Here is an 18059-nt window from a genome sequence, read left to right as displayed (position 1 = left end):
AGCTGGGCTTGACAATCTGGACCCCCTATTTCTGAAACTGTCCGCCGCCATTGTCGCACCCCCTATTACCAGCCTGTTCAACCTCTCCTTCGTATCATCTGAGATCCCCAAGGATTGGAAAGCTGCCGCGGTCATCCCCCTCTTCAAAGGGGGAGACACCCTGGACCCAAACTGTTACAGACCTATATCCATCCTGCCCTGCCTATCTAAGGTCTTCGAAAGCCAAGTCAACAAACAGATCACTGACCATCTCGAATCCCACCGTACCTTCTCCGCTGTGCAATCCGGTTTCCGAGCCGGTCACGGGTGCACCTCAGCCACGCTCAAGGTACTAAACGATGTCATAACCGCCATCGATAAAAGACATTACTGTGCAGCCGTCTTCATCGACCTGGCCAAGGCTTTCGACTCTGTCAATCACCATATTCTTATCGGCAGACTCAGTAGCCTCGGTTTTTCTAATGACTGCCTTGCCTGGTTCACCAACTACTTTGCAGACAGAGTTCAGTGTGTCAAATCGGAGGGCATGTTGTCCGGTCCTCTGGCAGTCTCTATGGGGGTACCACAGGGTTCAATTCTCGGGCCGACTCTTTTCTCTGTATACATCAATGATGTTGCTCTTGCTGCGGGCGATTCCCTGATCCACCTCTATGCAGACGACACCATTCTGTATACTTCCGGCCCTTCCTTGGACACTGTGCTATCTAACCTCCAAACGAGCTTCAATGCCATACAACACTCTTTCCGTGGCCTCCAACTGGTCTTAAACGCTAGTAAAACCAAATGCATGCTTTTCAACCGTTCGCTGCCTGCACCCGCACGCCCGACTAGCATCACCACCCTGGACGGTTCCGACCTAGAATATGTGGACATCTATAAGTACCTAGGTGTCTGGCTAGACTGCAAACTCTCCTTCCAGACTCATATCAAACATCTCCAATCCAAAATCAAATCTAGAGTCGGCTTTCTATTCCGCAACAAAGCCTCCTTCACTCACGCCGCCAAACATACCCTAGTAAAACTGACTATCCTACCGATCCTCGACTTCGGCGATGTCATCTACAAAATAGCTTCCAATACTCTACTCAGCAAACTGGATGCAGTTTATCACAGTGCCATCCGTTTTGTTACTAAAGCACCTTATACGACCCACCACTGCGACCTGTATGCCCTAGTCGGCTGGCCCTCGCTACATGTTCGTCGTCAGACCCACTGGCTCCAGGTCATCTACAAGGCTATGCTAGGTAAAGTGCCGCCTTATCTCAGTTCACTGGTCACGATGGCTACACCCACCCGTAGCACGCGCTCCAGCAGGTGTATCTCACTGATCATCCCTAAAGCCAAAACCTCATTTGGACGCCTTTCCTTCCAGTTCTCTGCTGCCTGCGACTGGAACGAATTGCAAAAATCTCTGAAGTTGGAGACTTTTATCTCCCTCAACAACTTTAAAAATCTGCTATCCGAGCAGCTAACCGATCGCTGCAGCTGTACATAGTCCATCTGTAAACTACCCACCCAATTTACCTACCTCACCCCCATACTGCTTTTATTTATTTACTTTTCTGCTCTTTTGCACACCAGTATCTCTTCTTGCACATGATCATCTGATGATTTATCACTCCAGTGTTAATCTGCTAAATTGTAATTACTCGATTTATTGCCTACCTCATGCCTTTTGCACACATTGTATATAGATTCTCTTTTTTTTCTACCATGTTATTGACTTGTTTATTGTTTACTCCATGTGTAACTCTGTGTTGTTGTCTGTTCACACTGCTATGCTTTATCTTGGCCAGGTCGCAGTTGCAAATGAGAACTTGTTCTCAACTAGCCTACCTGGTTAAATAAAGGTGAAATAAAAATAAAATAAAAAAATTGACCCTGGATGCTTCTGTGTGTCGCTCTGAATGGGAGTCTGTTGGATGACTGGTATTATGTAGCTGTTGAGCAGCTTCACTGCAAGTATATTGTATGTTTCGGATATTCAATAAAAAATATTTTAAAAAATTAAAAAGACATCAGTCAGGAAGTTAAAGCTTGGTCGCAAATGGGTCTTCAAAATGAACATTGACCCCAAGCATACTTCCAAAGTTGTGACAAAATGGCTTAAGGACAACAAAGTCAAGGGATTGGAGTGGCCATCACAAAGCCCTGACCTTAATCCTATAGAAAATGTGTGGGCAGAACTGAAAATGCGTGTGCGAGCAAGAAGGCCTACAAACCTGACTCAGTTACACCAGCTCTGTCAGGAGGAATGGGCCAAAATTCACCCAACTTATTATGGGAAGCTTGTGGAAGGCTACACAATGTTTGACCCAAGTTAGACAATATAAAGCCAATGCTACCAAATACTAATTGAGTGTATGTAAACTTCTGACCCACTGGGAATGTGATGAAAGAAATAAAAGCTGAAATAAATACCTTTCTCTACTATTATTCTGACATTTCACATTCTTAAAATAAAGTGGTGATCCTAACTGACCTAAGACAGGGATGTTTACGAGGATTAAATGTCAGGAATTGTGAAAAACTGAGTTTAAATGGCTACGGTGTATGTAAACTTCCAACTTCAACTGTATATATATATATATATATATATATATATATATATATATATATATATATATATATATATCACCTTATAAAGACATTCACAGTGCTTTAGACTGTGTAATAGACTACTGAGATAGTAGGCTATTCAATAAGATATTTTGATGTGCAACCTAATCCAGTGATTGTCATGAATTGTGGGTTGACAATAGGGTATTGATGAGCTCCAGATTTGTCGGAATTTTGTTGTTCAATAGAGATGAATTTGCCTACATCTTTATGTGTACTAATATCATAGGCTCATTTATTTTGGGGCTAATTCATCACATGAGGAAGTGAAAACTCAAAACATATTAGCTAGCACATTAGTCATGACTTACTCTAACTGTACATTTTATGTCTTAAAAAATACTTTGCAGTTGTAGCCTCCTACCCTATGCAACCGCAATGGCCGATGCGCAATTGTGCATTTCACGCTTCGTGTCTTAAAACCATGTCAAATATCTTGGTTGGAAAAATATTTGATATTGAGCTCGATATTAAGAGATAACAAATAAAAAAATATACCCACAGAAAGCTGAGAAGAACAGTACTTGCGTCCAAAGCTATTTATTTCCCGCAATTGGATTTTGAAATGCTATACAATCAGAAGCCTTTTTACCGTCTCCCGGAGGGCACGTCAGCAGGCCCCAGGGAAACAGGCCCTGCGGGCAATAGGCGAGGGTATAGCCTACTATTGCAGACTATTCTCCCTATTATAATTCTATGTACACTAATCTTCCAACATTAACATGGGTTGAAGAACTGAATGTGGGAATTTTCAGAATGAATCAATCCCCAGTTTTCTTTATTTTGTGATTAAATGCTTTCCTAACCATTTTTTTATGATTCATAAATACTTTCTGAAACCTAAATAATCTATAAGATCAGAGTATTTTTTAAATCTACCAATTGGTGCAGAAACGGAGACAAATATGCATATATTTAGATGGCTTTATTTCATTGATCTGTATATAAAGAATCTGTAAAATGATTCTACTGAGTCTGTCGACAAAATTCTAACTAAAAGGTACACTGTATTTAAAGGGATGGCTTCAGATAAATGTACTGAAAACCTTATTGAATGAAAACTCCACGAGAAAATCTGTTGGCCAACAAGTCTGAGGGTTTTCAGCTGTTGAATGACATTTATTCAGAGCATGCAAGGGAGCCACACCTGTGACTGACTAAGGTAAGTCTGACTACCAAATACTGAAAAGTACATACGAAAGGTGTGCTTAGGAAAGGCTTAAATTCCTAAGTCTCAATTGGCCCCATTGTGGATAACCAAACCAGTTCTCATGACTTAATCACAACATTATTACTGACTAAACTTCCAAGCAATATTTCTGTATTAGAGCACTGTGAAAGAAAGTGTTACAAGCTATTTTACAGGGCACTATTCAACTCAGGGCGCAATTCAAGAGATGTTCAGTTAAGTTGGCCAGCAACAACTCCTCTTTTCTTCCCTAGTCCTTGATGGAGGTTTAACCATAATACTCTAGTGGACTGTGTTCTGACTCTCCCCCCCTCTCTCTCTCTCTTCCGTGCAGTATAGAGCCGTGGGATCTCTGGGTAGGAGGGCAGAGTGATCTTTCTCTCTGTGCGAATTATGAGTGTGATCTGGTCAAATCCCCACAGAGACTTCAAAAGAGTGGCTGTGTGCATCCTGAATACTCTCAGTCCCACAGAACAGAACAGACACATTCTCACATTCCCTCAGCCTGCAAATCAGCCAGAGAGGTGGGCATCCAGAACGTGTCCTGCAGTGCAGGAAAAGGAATACTCTATAGGAATAGATTCACAGTAGAGCATTTCAGCATGAACGGAATGATCTTAGAATGGTAAAAGCTGAATGGTAAAAAAAAGCTTGAATGCCCAAAGCAAAATTCCTCCAATGATAAAGCACACAGGGGTCAGGGGTCAATGTTTAAGGTTCAAAGTTCAGCGCAGCCCTTATCAATAAACCTCTCCCACTACCCTTAAACACAAATAATTAACAACTGTTTGAGCGATTGCCATGAACCTCTGTCTGATGCCCAGTTTGTGATGAGTATTGTTCTGAGAGCAGAAACAGGCTGGGGCTGGGGTGATACAGCATATGATCATCAGCATGGAGGTGCACAGCTTCTCTCTCCCAGAGTCAGTTCCTTTTTTACTGCCAGCAGAGCAGAACATTAACGCTTAATGCACAGCAGCACATACAGTATATCCTATGAAAAGTGACAGTCTAGACTTCCAAGGCACTTAACTTCCAGTTTGAAAAAGAACCTTGAATTTTCATTTGCGGCTGTGTTCATAATTGTGTTTAAATTTTTTCTCTGTCTTGTACATTTGGTTCTGATGCCGGCAGGGAGGGAGGGGGAGGGGTGGCAGGGAAAGGGAGAACATTTCCTTTGAATTGAAGGAGTAGTGAGGCTTGAGGGGGCGTGTGGAAGAGAGGGTCAGGGAGAAAGAGAGAGCTGTCACTTTAAGTTGTTAACTTTCACTATAAACCTCTTCCAATAAAAATGACAGCTGCAGCCCCCTCTCAAAAGCAAAGCAAAAGCATCACATGAGGAACACAAAACTGGACGGCTGTGAAAGACAAAGTTGTCCAAGGCGTTTTCGCGGTGCAGAGCCCACCCCTTCACCCCCCCCCCCCCTCCATGCCCCACCCCCCACCCACCAGACACACCCACTACCAGTATTACCTTTGTTCCTGAATTACTGCCAGGAGAGGAATGCAGCCTGCAGTCTCCCACCCTCTGCCTGCACCCCCCCAACTTTCTCATCAAAGACCATGAACTTCACTGGTGGGAAGACGAGGGGGCGGGGGTTACCTTATATTCCTGAAATAGGCTACCCCCCAAACATACACAAGAACAATAAAGTGTATACCCTTGCTTTGTAGAGGTACTAGGAATAACAAACAACTTCAGTAACAGGTGGTGGGACACACTTATAAAACCAGCTCATCAATAATGACCATACCAGACATTGTTGAGCTCAACTGTATTTATCAAACTACTATGTTTTCTTTAGGTTTGCAGTCAGGGTTGAGTATAACACCAAGGCCAATGCCATTCTGGCTTCCACCAAAAGGTCCCTGTCCAATCTGGTTCCATCAAATAGAAAGAGGAAAATTTAACCTATCCCTTAGAGTGCCTCTATATTTGTTTCACCATCACCATCACTGCCATGCTAAAAGCAATACTTCACCAACACTTATTTTATGAAATGTTACTTTCTGAACCTGTGTCAGCTCTCTCTGCAGTCTTATTTACGTTCAGTCAGTTCCATTATCAAATCAAATTGTATTGGTCACATACACAAATTTAGCAGATGTTATTGTGGGTGTAGCGAAATGTTTGTCAAAAACACACAAAAAAACTAAATACTGCAAAGTTTCATAGGAGCTAGAAGCAGAGCTGCTATGTCTGTTGCCGCCATCTTTACAAGCAACCAAACAACAAAACCCATAAAAATGTTAGGTTAAATGAGGACGGTTATCCTTAGTTATCTCTAGCCATAGATAACATAGTTGCAGTACATCTCAGGTATTACTAGATCTGCTCTCTTCCCCCATGGAGAAGACAACCAGGCCAGTTAAGACCACGTCATTTTCTCTGTTTAATAATACACCCCATTCTCCCAAAATCCATCCGAGCTGGCGAAGAACACTATCCTTTTTAATACATGGTTTCTTGGCTTATTGTGATGGCCACACTCAAATTCCTCTGACTAAATTGACACTCCGCCTGTTTTCAATGTCACTGCTCCAATATTTACAGCTTTAAGTGAAGAGGGAGAAAAACAGAAAAAACAGGCTCCAGTGGCTAGTTAGCAGCATATAGAACATGCCGCGCCAAAAGCAGGATGTCATCACCACAGCCAACAATCAATCCATAACTGTAAAATGCTCGAACTGTTATTTCAAACAGTGGCATGTTTTAAACCTAATGCAACACAACTCTAGATAATTACACAGAGCGAGCAACTACTCAATAGATTCAAGGGCTTATCAGAGTTAGTGGTGTCATTGAAGTGAACAATTAACAATCAGAGCATTAGCGGGGATTTAAATCCAGAGTTACGGACTGAAAAATCAAGAACTGACGACAAATGGCATGCTGATACAGCATGTTGAAACAGTGTGGAATGATTAGAACCTCAGCTGTACTAAAGAAGCATAGATAGATGCTGATTAATAAAACACTAACTATTACACTGCTATTACGCTTATATTACACTGCTATTACACTGCTATTACACTTATATTACACTGCTATTACACTTATATTACACTGCTATTACACTGCTATTACACTTATATTACACTGCTATTACACTGCTATTACAACACACATGCAGACTAAGTTATGCTGGGCCTGTAAACATTTTGGAAAAATCATACTGTCAATGATTCTAACACGGAGACACGGAAACTACAGTAGGCCTGTAATATTAAATGCCTAGTTTTAAATAAAGGTTCAATTAAATTTTAAAAATAAAAAATATAAAACAGTAACCTGTCATGTCTATGTGAAATTTGGCATGGTGAGATGTTCCATATGTCTGATAAGCCACATAAAGGCCAGTGTGATCACAGTGCCAGTGATCAGGTGTGTAATCAGATAGAGATATCCCAGAAGTCCCTGTGCCTCTCATCTGGCAGTGGTGGGCGGGGGGGGGGGGCAGGCTGCTGATATGTGTCACGTTGTAACATGAGGCGCCCCTGAAAGACCTGCAGTCACAATAACACGGCTGCCTACAGCTACGGGCTATGTCTCTCCTACAGGGGACAAGTTGTGCTCTATACAGTTCACCAGACATACAGTAGCTGGGTTTTAATCATTTACACTGTGAGTGTCTGTAAGTGTAAAAGACTCCAAAGAACTAAGCCTATAGATCCACATGATATGTTGAAATATTATAGTTATAAGTTGTTTTCCCATATTTTGGGACAAATAGATAATAGGCCTAGGCTGTACTGTATATTGCTAATTACTACTTCAGATAATAATAACGATAATTCAAATAATAGTCATCATAATAATATTTTCATCATAATTAAGTGTAATGAAAAAAGGTACAGCGCTAATGAACATAATTCTGAACTGCAATGTATCAGAGGAAAATATGAAATAGTGACAATCTCATTAGAATAAAAAACATAAAGTATACATTTCAATATAGTGTTGCACGGTATAAAGAAACTTCGGTACTTTTTCAATACTAGAACATGAAAAACTGTTCAGTACTAAAATTTGTGTTACTTTCGTACTTTTGTGAAATGTGTCTCACGTCATATACGAACTGAGAGGATCGAGTCTGTCTAGTTATTTGTCTGAATCTTCTCAAGGTGGCAGTAGTAAGCTAGCCAGGCTACTTGCTCTTGCACATGCAGTAAACACAGTGCGAGCCACTTTTGAGAAGCAAGCGAGAGGAGAGAATCTGCTTACAACATGTCTTCTTCTAACGAAAACATCATACCGCCACGCCGGGAACTTGTTGACAAAACCCGTTTCAGAAGCGAACTATGGGAATACTTTGCTTACAGAGCAGATGATGAAGGCCAGCCCACCGAAACAACTATGCAAAAGGTGCTGCAAAGCAGTGCAAGGGTGTTTTAGTTCCAAAACGACATAACTATTTTACACATGAGATTTTCATTGTAACGTTATTCTATTAGCAACTAAATTCAAAAAAAATTTGAGCGACATTCCTGTAAGCATTATAATATGATTACAACCCAGAAGAAATGCACTTATAACTTAGCTATGACAGCAATATACTTAGACTACTTCACGTTTGCCAGCAGCCCTGGTGTCCTCAATAGTTACCACATCCACAGTTGAAAAAGTTGTGATGGGAAACTTTCTGCACATGCCATGGTCAGTGTGAACCAGAGTGACTTGACACAACGCTGGCCAAAAAATATGTAGCTACAAACAAAACAGAGTTAAATGGTTCCAGTCTGCCATGAAGCGTTCATCTATGTACAATATACGAGTAACAGCCTAGCTACATTTTCAGATATTATAAGTTTCAAATTTTGTCAGAAAGTCGTTTTCATTGTAAGTTAAGCTCGCGAACATTAGCTTGCTGGTATGATCTGTGTAGTAATATTTTTCGAATCAGAAACCCATTTACATTTTTAGTTATAGCCTAACTTTAGCTAGCTAGCATTGAACCTAGTTGGTTAGCTTTAGCTACCTGCAGATCTATACTACAGCTATGGCAATGTTTGCATTGGTAGTAGTATGAGTTGTGATTATGCCGGTTTATTCATTTAGCTAGCTAGCTAAATTTCTAAACCAAAGATTCCACTTAGCCAGATGATCACATGACCCATCAAGTTAGCCAGGTGTGTCTGGGGCTGATTACGTGGCCATCTATTGTATTTCATGAACATGTGTACATGTCTAGACAACAGTGACCCATCCACTTAGCTAGATGTGGCTGAGGGGGAGGTTATAGCATTTCTTTCACATGAACCATCAATTTAGACAAGTGTGTCTGGGTAAGAATCATCTAATAATTATAAAATATTTATACAATATTTTTATCTGGACACTTTCTGTACACCTTCTGTATCTGGTGCATGGGGCAAATAAACTTAGATTTTATTTGACATAGTGTGTGTTTACCAGAGACGGTAATGTGAAGAACAACATGACCTGCACCAAAGTCAGATTAGGATATAGGCTAAGGACTAGATAAAGTGTATTTTTACCTGGAGTTTTTCCTTATTTTAGGCTACTACTTTCACCACTTTTAGTCTTGATAACGTTGGTTGTTTACTACACAACCCAGTCTGTTTAGCACATGGCCTCACATTTGAATCCTTAAAGAGATGAGTGGGGCTAAGGCTTAAGAGGGTGTTTACGATGCTGAATGGGTTTAGACAAAGTAGAGCTCTCCAGTAGGTGTGACAAAGCATTGAAATGACATTTTCTCAAAAGTGGGGTTACAAGTTTATCAACTTTCAAAGCAGAATTACTTTCCCATTGTTCCTCAACTGCAGTGTATGATATGCAATGTCTCTACTTTTATCCAATGTAAAAAACACAATTTCAAATTTTACTACATAGGTGTTTGTCACATTTCTACAAATACTTTTCTTTAAATCTGATTTTAAACCTTAACCCTAACCTTAACCACACTTCCAACCTTATGCCTAACCATAACCTTAACCACACTTCCAACCTTATTCCCAACCATAACCTTAACCACACTTCCAACCTTATGCCTAACCCTAACCTTAACCACACTTCCAACCTTATGCCTAACCATAACCTTAACCACACTTCCAACCTTATGCCTAACCCTAACCTTAACCACACTTCCAACCTTATGCCTAACCCTAACCTTAACCACACTTCCAACCTTATGCCTAACCCTAACCTTAACCACACTTCCAACCTTATGCCTAACCCTAACCTTAACCACACTTCCAACCTTATGCCTAACCATAACCTTAACCATACTTCCATCCTTATGCCTAACCATAACCTTAAATGAAGACCAAAAATATATATTTTTTCTTATAGATTTTTACTTAAAGCTATTTTGACTTTGTGGCTGTGGTAACTAGTGACAACCCAGCTCCGGGGCGGAGCATTGCACCATGGAAGTTGAAATGCACTCTGGGAATAATAGTATGCTGTGTAAAATCCATTGTATTTCTATAGCATGTAGACTATTGCAATATAGAAGCTTCAGAAATTAGCTTCAAAGTGTCTTTTTTATGCCGTTTTGGAACTAAACTATTAATTTAATACATTCAATTATTTTGCTGTAATGAATAATGAATTATAGGTCTAATGAATGTCATTTGATCCAATATTATGGACATAGATAAGCAAATTAACCTTGATATTAACCTTGAAATTAACCTTGAAATAAAACACCATATTAAATAACAGAATATCTCAAATTGTCTTTATGCCAAACCATATCTGAGTCTCGGAGCATACAAGATTATTTTACGGTTACATCTAAACTGTTATACATGTAATGATGATGACATTACAAAGCCAAGTGTGTTAAAGCCAAGTGTGTGTGTGTGTATGAGTGAGTTAACGTGTGGCATGGGAGAGAGGGAGAGAAGAAGGGGATGTGTAGCCCATGCAACGTAGCTAGCTATGTAGCTAGTAATTTATGGGACCTGTGTGTGTGTGTGTGTGTGTGTGTGTGTGTGTGTGTGTGTGTGTGTGTGTGTGTGTGTGTGTGTGTGTGTGTGTGTGTGTGTGTGTGTGTGTGTGTGTGTGTGTGTGTGTGTGTGTGTGTGTGTGTGGTGGGTGCTTATATTTGTCCTATTACATAAATGCATGAAATTGCCATCAATATTGTTATCACATACCTTTATATCAAACATGACCCATTTACACAACTAGTAAAAGTGTGTGTGTGTCTTTTGCATGTGTGTACTGTTTGTGGTGTGTGTATTGTATGTGTGTGGGTGAAGGAGGGGGGGATTCACCCATGCATTTCAATGAGTGCAGGTTATGTTTAGCTTGTCTGTGTTATTGTTGTTGATATTACTTGAAAATGTATTGGCTAGAATATATTATGAAGATGACTGAATGTTAAAGAATTATATATTGTTATTTGTCTTGTTTTCAGATGAATAACATCTTGTGCTCACTGGCAAGATCACTGGTTCCATTAACCTCTGCAAGGAAACGAGCAAACAAAAAGAAACGAAACATCAGAGGACATTATTTCCTTGATAGACAGAAAATCTACAGAGAAACATTCAAGTTTCTACACGGGTAAGTTTTCTTTAGAGTAATACAACTTTATGTTTTCTGTTGTTATTGGGGCTGCAAAAGTATGAAAAAGTTCATGAGTATTTTAAGAAAGTATGAGTAGTAGGCTGCATCATGAAAAGAAATACAAGAGCGCATTTATTTTCTGATTTGAGTATTTGTACAAAAAGCTGACTGCAGTGAAAGTTCTACAAGGAACATGGTATGGCTTCGAGGAAGAAGAGGTGTGGCAGTCGTCTTGCCAGAAAACGGGTGCTGTCCTACGAGGATATTCAGAGAATCGTCCACTACGTCAACTTCACTGATGTCCAAGCGATGCCGCTCCCAGGACAGATCTTTGGATTTAAGAGGGCAGACATCCGGGTGCTACCGACATTTGAGACCAAGTCCTCTGTGTGGCACAAGTATAAAAACTTTGATGCGTGATCCTTTTCCTGAATCTTGATAGTTATATTTGTATCAAACGTTCGTCAGCTCAAGCCAGTGGACCAGCGGCAAAGACTTTAACGAAGGCCCATACAAATCGTATCCAAAGAGACTGTAAGTCCTTCCTCTCTGGTGACGTGTGGTCAGATTTTGTTTAACGTTTCTCACTATAGTTGAGAAACATTTTACATTAGCGTAATTTACCAGACGCTCCAGAACGACTTACATGAGCAATTAGGGTTAAGTGCCTTGCTCATGTGCACAGACAGATTTTTCACCTGCCGCCCCAGAGATTACTCTGACCGTTTGTAGTGCTCACCCCTCTATCCCCTTCACTGTTTCAGCTCTTTTCAGATGTTGTTTACTCTGTATGACTGTCATACAGAGTATGCAGGTCCTGGGTTTGTGAGAGGGTTGCTTGGGCACATCTACTGTATACTCATTATCTGTGACGTATTTATAAGAGATGTTATTTAACGTGGTTATTGATTCATTACTTATCCTCCCAAGCCTTATCTCCAAATGTAATCTAAGATGAAAAAACTATGGGCCACAACCATAATATGTTCAAGGACTGTGTGTGTTTGCGTGCGTGCGTGTGTGTGTGTGTGTGTGTGTGTGTGTGTGTGTGTGTGTGTGTGTGTGTGTGTGTGTGTGTGTGTGTGTGTGTGTGTGTGTGTGTGTGTGTGTGTGTGTGTGGTAGAAGAACACAGGCACTCATGTCAATGGATTTCATGGATTGTGTTTTGTATTAAGTAAATAGCTGTTATTAATTATTTGAATAAAATCTTAAAAGTAACTGCAAACTTTGACTGCGTTTTTTCTCAAAAACATGGTTTGGTGATACAGCATGTAATGGCACGTAACTCGCTTGATATTTGGAGTAGAGATCATATTGGTCTCATTAGAAAGCTAGCATTCTCCTCTTCCCATCACTGTAGAAAACTGTGTGTTTTGGGGTCAATGTGACTGATTATGATAGAGAAAGTCACATATTAACACAAAAAACATCTTATGTAGTTTCTTGCAATAGCCCTCTGTGACTTTAAATAATATTTCTCTCAAAATTGTGATTCCTAAAAGATGTGTCCAGAGATTTGGTGAACTCAGATTGATCTAATATCTTAAATTAATCAGGAATGAGCTCCACCATAAGGACCCTATATTCATGTCCATATTACATGTAGTGCAACAAGACCACTTATGGTCTGTAAAGTTATGTTTTTATTGGGGATTTTCAAATGAATAATTTTCCATATTTTACAAATGTTTGTATTGAACTTTTATTTGTAAATATGTCTGTATCTGTTGTCAACTTCATCAGTGGCTAGTCTAACTCTTTCCTGCAGTCAAATTACCAAATCGTCCATGTAGTGGCCTCATGGTTGGAATATTACTAATATTTGTCATAATTTCATAATTAATAAACATTATTTCAAAAACCCGCCGAAAATCTGGTGTTTCTATGTAAAACGGTTTTGTTATATTTCAGTCTTCTGTGATGTACAGAAATTATGTGTAATATATGTGTAATGTTTGCAATTTTTAATATGTGTAATATATGTGTAATATTTGTAATATGTAATATGTGTAATATATCAAGAAAAACATGCCAAAATGCTAAATAAATTAGCCCTGAGGCATTATATAGTGCTATAACACAAAACAAAAAGAAGTTTGGAGATTTGTATTACATATTTGAATAATATAATGTTAGAATTAAACAATCAAGAATTTTAAACACTTGTTGGACAATCATTTAAACAATTATACTGAACAAAAATATAAACACAACATTGAAATCAGTCAATTGAAATACATGAATCCCTAATCTATGGATTTCACATGACTTGGAATAAAGATATGCATATGTTGGTAACAGATACCCTTAAAAAAAGTAGGGGTGTGGATCAGAAAACCAGTCAGTATCTGGTGTGACCACCATTTGCCTCATGCAGCGTGACACATCTCCTTCACATAAAGTTGATTAGGCTGTTGATTGTGGCCTGTGGAATGTTGTCCCACTCCTCTTCAAAGGCTGTGCAAAGTTGCTGGATATTGGCGGGAACTGGAACACACACACGTCAATCCAGAGCATCCCAAACTTGCTCAATGGGTGACATTTCTGGTGAGTATGCAGGCCATGGAAGAACTGGGACATTTTCACCTTCCAGGAATTGTGGACAGATTCTTGAAAAATGGGACCATGCATTATCATGCTGAAACATGAGGTGATGGCGGCAGATAAACGGCACGACAATGGGCCTCAGGATCTCGTCACGGTATCTCTGTGCATTCAAATTGCCATCGATAAAATGCAATTGTGTTCGTTGTCCGAAGCTTATGCCCACCGCCACCAAGCGGCACTTGGTTCACAACATTGACATCAGCAAACCGCTCGCCCACGCGACGTCATACACGCTGTCTGCCATCTACCCAGTACAGTTGAAACTGGGAATTATCAGTGAAGATCACACTTCTTCATTGGCCATTGAAGATGAGCATTTGCCCACTGAAATTGGTTACGATGCCAAACTGCAGTCAGGTCAAGACCATGGTGAGGACAACAAGCACGCAGACGAGCTTTCCTGAGATGGTTTCTGACAATTTATACAGAAATTCTTTGGTTGTGCAAACGCACAGGTTCATCAGCTGTCCGGGTGGCTGGTCTCAGACGATCTCGCAGGTGAAGAAGCTGGATGTGGAGGTCCTGGGCTGGCATGGTTACACGTGGTCTGCAGAAGTGAGGCTGGTTAGACGTACGTCCAAATTCTCTAAAATGACGTTGGAGGCAGCTTATGGTAGAGAAATTAACATTACATTCTCTGGCAACAGCTCTGGTGGACATTCCTGCTGTCAACATGCCAATTGCACGCTTCCTTAAAACTTAAGACATCTATGGCATTGTGTTATGTGACAAAACTGCACATTTTATTATTGTACCCAGCACAAGGTGCACCTGTGTAATGATCATGCTGTTTAATCTGCTCCTTGATATGCCACACCTGTCAGGTAGATGCATTTTCTTGGCAAATGAGAAATGTTCAATAAGAGGGATGTAAACAAATGTGTGCACAAAATTGGAGAGAAATATGCGTTTTATGCGTATGACAAATGTCTGGGATCTTTTATTTCAGCTCATGAAAAATGGGACCAACACTTTACATGTTGTGTTTATATTCTTGTTCAGTATACATGCCTTTGATGGTGTCTGATGGAGTTTACATGAATCCAGTTAGTTGCATTGTATAAAATAGGTTGTTCTGTTACATGGTGTGATAGCTCATACTTTGGTCTATCAAAACATATATTTCAAATTTTGCCCATCTTTCAAGAACTCCTGAGCTTCAAAACAGCAACATTTTCTCTCAGCCACATAGCAAAATTTGTAAAAAAGCATGAGATTAGCTATAAAACTGCACTTTAGGTTTTTAAGTATTTAATATACTATGTCCCCAAGTGCATACGCAATGTAGCGTAATTTAGCCAGGTGTGTCTCCCTGGGACAGTTGGCTATATTTAAAATGAATGCGCGAGTAAGTTTGGGTAAATTCGATTTTAGATAGTAGCCTATCTCGTAAAAAAATCGAATCAAAATGACCATATGAACTCTATTGAAAGAGAGAGTATGATTTTTCTGAATGAGATGTCACCCTAATCAGGCGGATGTCATCAGGACAGATAGCAGTGGCACACGAGAGTGAATTGTAGTATTTGACAAGCCTGACGCGACTCAAGTTTTTTTTGTGAAACATTACCGTGAAACATTTCTTGAAAACTTCCAAACAAGAAGTCTGTCTTTCCATATATTGTGCACAACGTAGACTAAACATGACTTTTATTTTACCTGACTGTAATTACTAATTTCTGAAGCTTCAAAATACAGTGCTTAAACGACACTATCACTCGGAAACTCTGCGTGAGTCTAAACGTTGTAACAACTCAAATCTTGTGATAAAAAAACAATTCGAAGAGCAAAAACTTACCCAATGACAAGAAAGGTTTGGTTTCCATGTCTGGTGGGTTAGCTCATGCCAGCTGACACGACCGTGTGAGTTTTCAGGCGGGAAACAAGGGCGTTATTCTACAAGGCTGGAAAGATGGATCCAGGGCAGTAAAAGTGACAGTCTTTCAAAAACGACGTTCGTTTGTGTCAAAATTCACCTAATGTTTCTACTTCTGTTTGCTCACTCAGCTGCGCTCACTCCTTGCGCTCCTCTCTTTTTAGTTAGAACTCCAACTACTGGATCCGCACTGCAAAAGGGACCCTCGCAAGGGGGACTCCCACCAACGCAAGAAAACCGCAACGACACACGAGAAAGGGGGAGTTTATTATTAACCCTTGTAGGACTTTTACTGTCGACGCCAACGTGTGAACATTTGTTAATTGTCCTCATATAGCTGTCACTTTAGCGTCGGTCCATTACAAACTGAATTTTGAGACGGTATGAAACCAATTTATCCAAAACTCGAATTTACACACGACTTGGCATTTCAAAATAAGGTTGAATTGAGGCAAGGGGAAGGTAATTAAAGTGCATTTTTTTCTCGTGAAGGAAGGCATTCTCACGTTTCCGTTGTTTAGCATACACCTATTGTATTTAACCCAGTCAAATCAAAGCTGTGGCATGGGCATAAAACATCCATAACAGGCCTATTGAAAATAATTACATTTCTCATGTTCAAAGTATAGGCTAATGATTATACTAATGTATCAAAGGGAGAGACAATAACTAAATATGAAGTAATAAAATAATGTCAGGGCTTGAAAAGGGGTAGGATAGGGTTACAGTAAGTCAGTGGTTTCCAACCTGGGGTACTTGGGAAGACTCATAAGACCATAGGCCTACTGGTAAAATGCACGAGGAATACTTTGTGGGTTCTTCAGACAGAGAAAAATGTGATTTGGGGTACAGTAACCAAGAAAGGTTGGGAATCACTGCAGTAAGTTGTATGTTATCATCCCACAACCTATACTGTCCTCTCACATCCACTGGCATCAAAAGTATTCATGAGCCATCGGCAATGCATAAAAAAATCTATGTATTCATTGCAGATGCATCAAAGTTTAGGCACACTTTCACAGGCCCCGGAGCTACTGTACCTACAGTATTCAGCAGCATGCGGCATTTACATAACTCCCATTGCATTAGAGCACAGAGAAGTAGGTCATTTCTCCATCATTGTTCCCCTGCTATCCTGTTCTGGGCATGACAGTTTATCCCGAATCCAAACTGGATCTGTGTTGCCTCAACATTCTAACCCTCACCACATATGCTGCACACGTGGAAAAGCATGTACTGTACTTGAATACATTTCACAAGTGTGAAAAATACATTTTCACTTGAGATTACATTTCACCCAGAGAGTTGTTGGAGGCAGTTTTGGCAGCCCCTCTTCAAGTCCCTCCTGCCCTGTTTAGGATAGGAACATTTTATATATAGGAAGTCCTGAAGCCACCCTGTAGGCCTGTGCAGAGTTCTCCTCATCTCATTGAGTATTGAAGGTGTTCACCACATTTGTGCTGAGGCGAGATTAATAATCAATGCAATGTATGGCGCATGAAAGATCAAAGCCAATTGTGCAATAAACCAAAAGCAAGTGTGACACCAATTCAAGGTGTGTGTGTGTGTGTGTGTGTGTGTGTGTGTGTGTGTGGTAGAAGAACACAGGCACTCATGTCAATGGATTTCATGGATTGTGTTTTGTATTAAGTAAATAGCTGTTATTAATTATTTGAATAAAATCTTAAAAGTAACTGCAAACTTTGACTGCGTTTTTTCTCAAAAACATGGTTTGGTGATACAGCATGTAATGGCACGTAACTCGCTTGATATTTGGAGTAGAGATCATATTGGTCTCATTAGAAAGCTAGCATTCTCCTCTTCCCATCACTGTAGAAAACTGTGTGTTTTGGGGTCAATGTGACTGATTATGATAGAGAAAGTCACATATTAACACAAAAAACATCTTATGTAGTTTCTTGCAATAGCCCTCTGTGACTTTAAATAATATTTCTCTCAAAATTGTGATTCCTAAAAGATGTGTCCAGAGATTTGGTGAACTCAGATTGATCTAATATCTTAAATTAATCAGGAATGAGCTCCACCATAAGGACCCTATATTCATGTCCATATTACATGTAGTGCAACAAGACCACTTATGGTCTGTAAAGTTATGTTTTTATTGGGGATTTTCAAATGAATAATTAGACTAATTATACTAGACTGATTTGGACTTTTATCAGCTTCAGAGTTAAGATTGGTGAGCCACGCCTATTTAAACCCA

At 39.9% G+C, this 18059-nt stretch overlaps 1 protein-coding gene across 6 annotated transcripts in view; it reads right to left on the bottom strand.

Moving 5' to 3' along the window:
- The window catches only part of LOC129818518 (retinoic acid receptor RXR-alpha-A-like), a 168014-nt gene extending 151978 nt beyond the window's left edge, over positions 1-16036 (bottom strand). For 3 of the 6 annotated variants that reach the window (XM_055874505.1, XM_055874504.1, XM_055874507.1), the window contains exon 1: positions 15758-16035. In XM_055874505.1, coding sequence (XP_055730480.1) covers positions 15758-15785 — 28 coding nt within the window. In that variant the 5' untranslated portion in view covers positions 15786-16035. Of the gene's footprint in view, positions 1-15757 lie in introns of all 6 variants that reach the window. The other 3 variants (XM_055874506.1, XM_055874508.1, XM_055874502.1) reach the window with 2 other exon arrangements.
- Between the last annotated feature and the right edge of the window lie 2023 nt (positions 16037-18059).

The sequence above is a fragment of the Salvelinus fontinalis genome, chromosome 21 (assembly GCF_029448725.1).
Source record: "Salvelinus fontinalis isolate EN_2023a chromosome 21, ASM2944872v1, whole genome shotgun sequence".
Classification (NCBI taxonomy): Eukaryota; Metazoa; Chordata; class Actinopteri; order Salmoniformes; family Salmonidae; genus Salvelinus; species Salvelinus fontinalis.
Note: the sequence above shows the minus strand (reverse complement) of the source record. Positions and strands in the feature narration are given on the sequence as shown.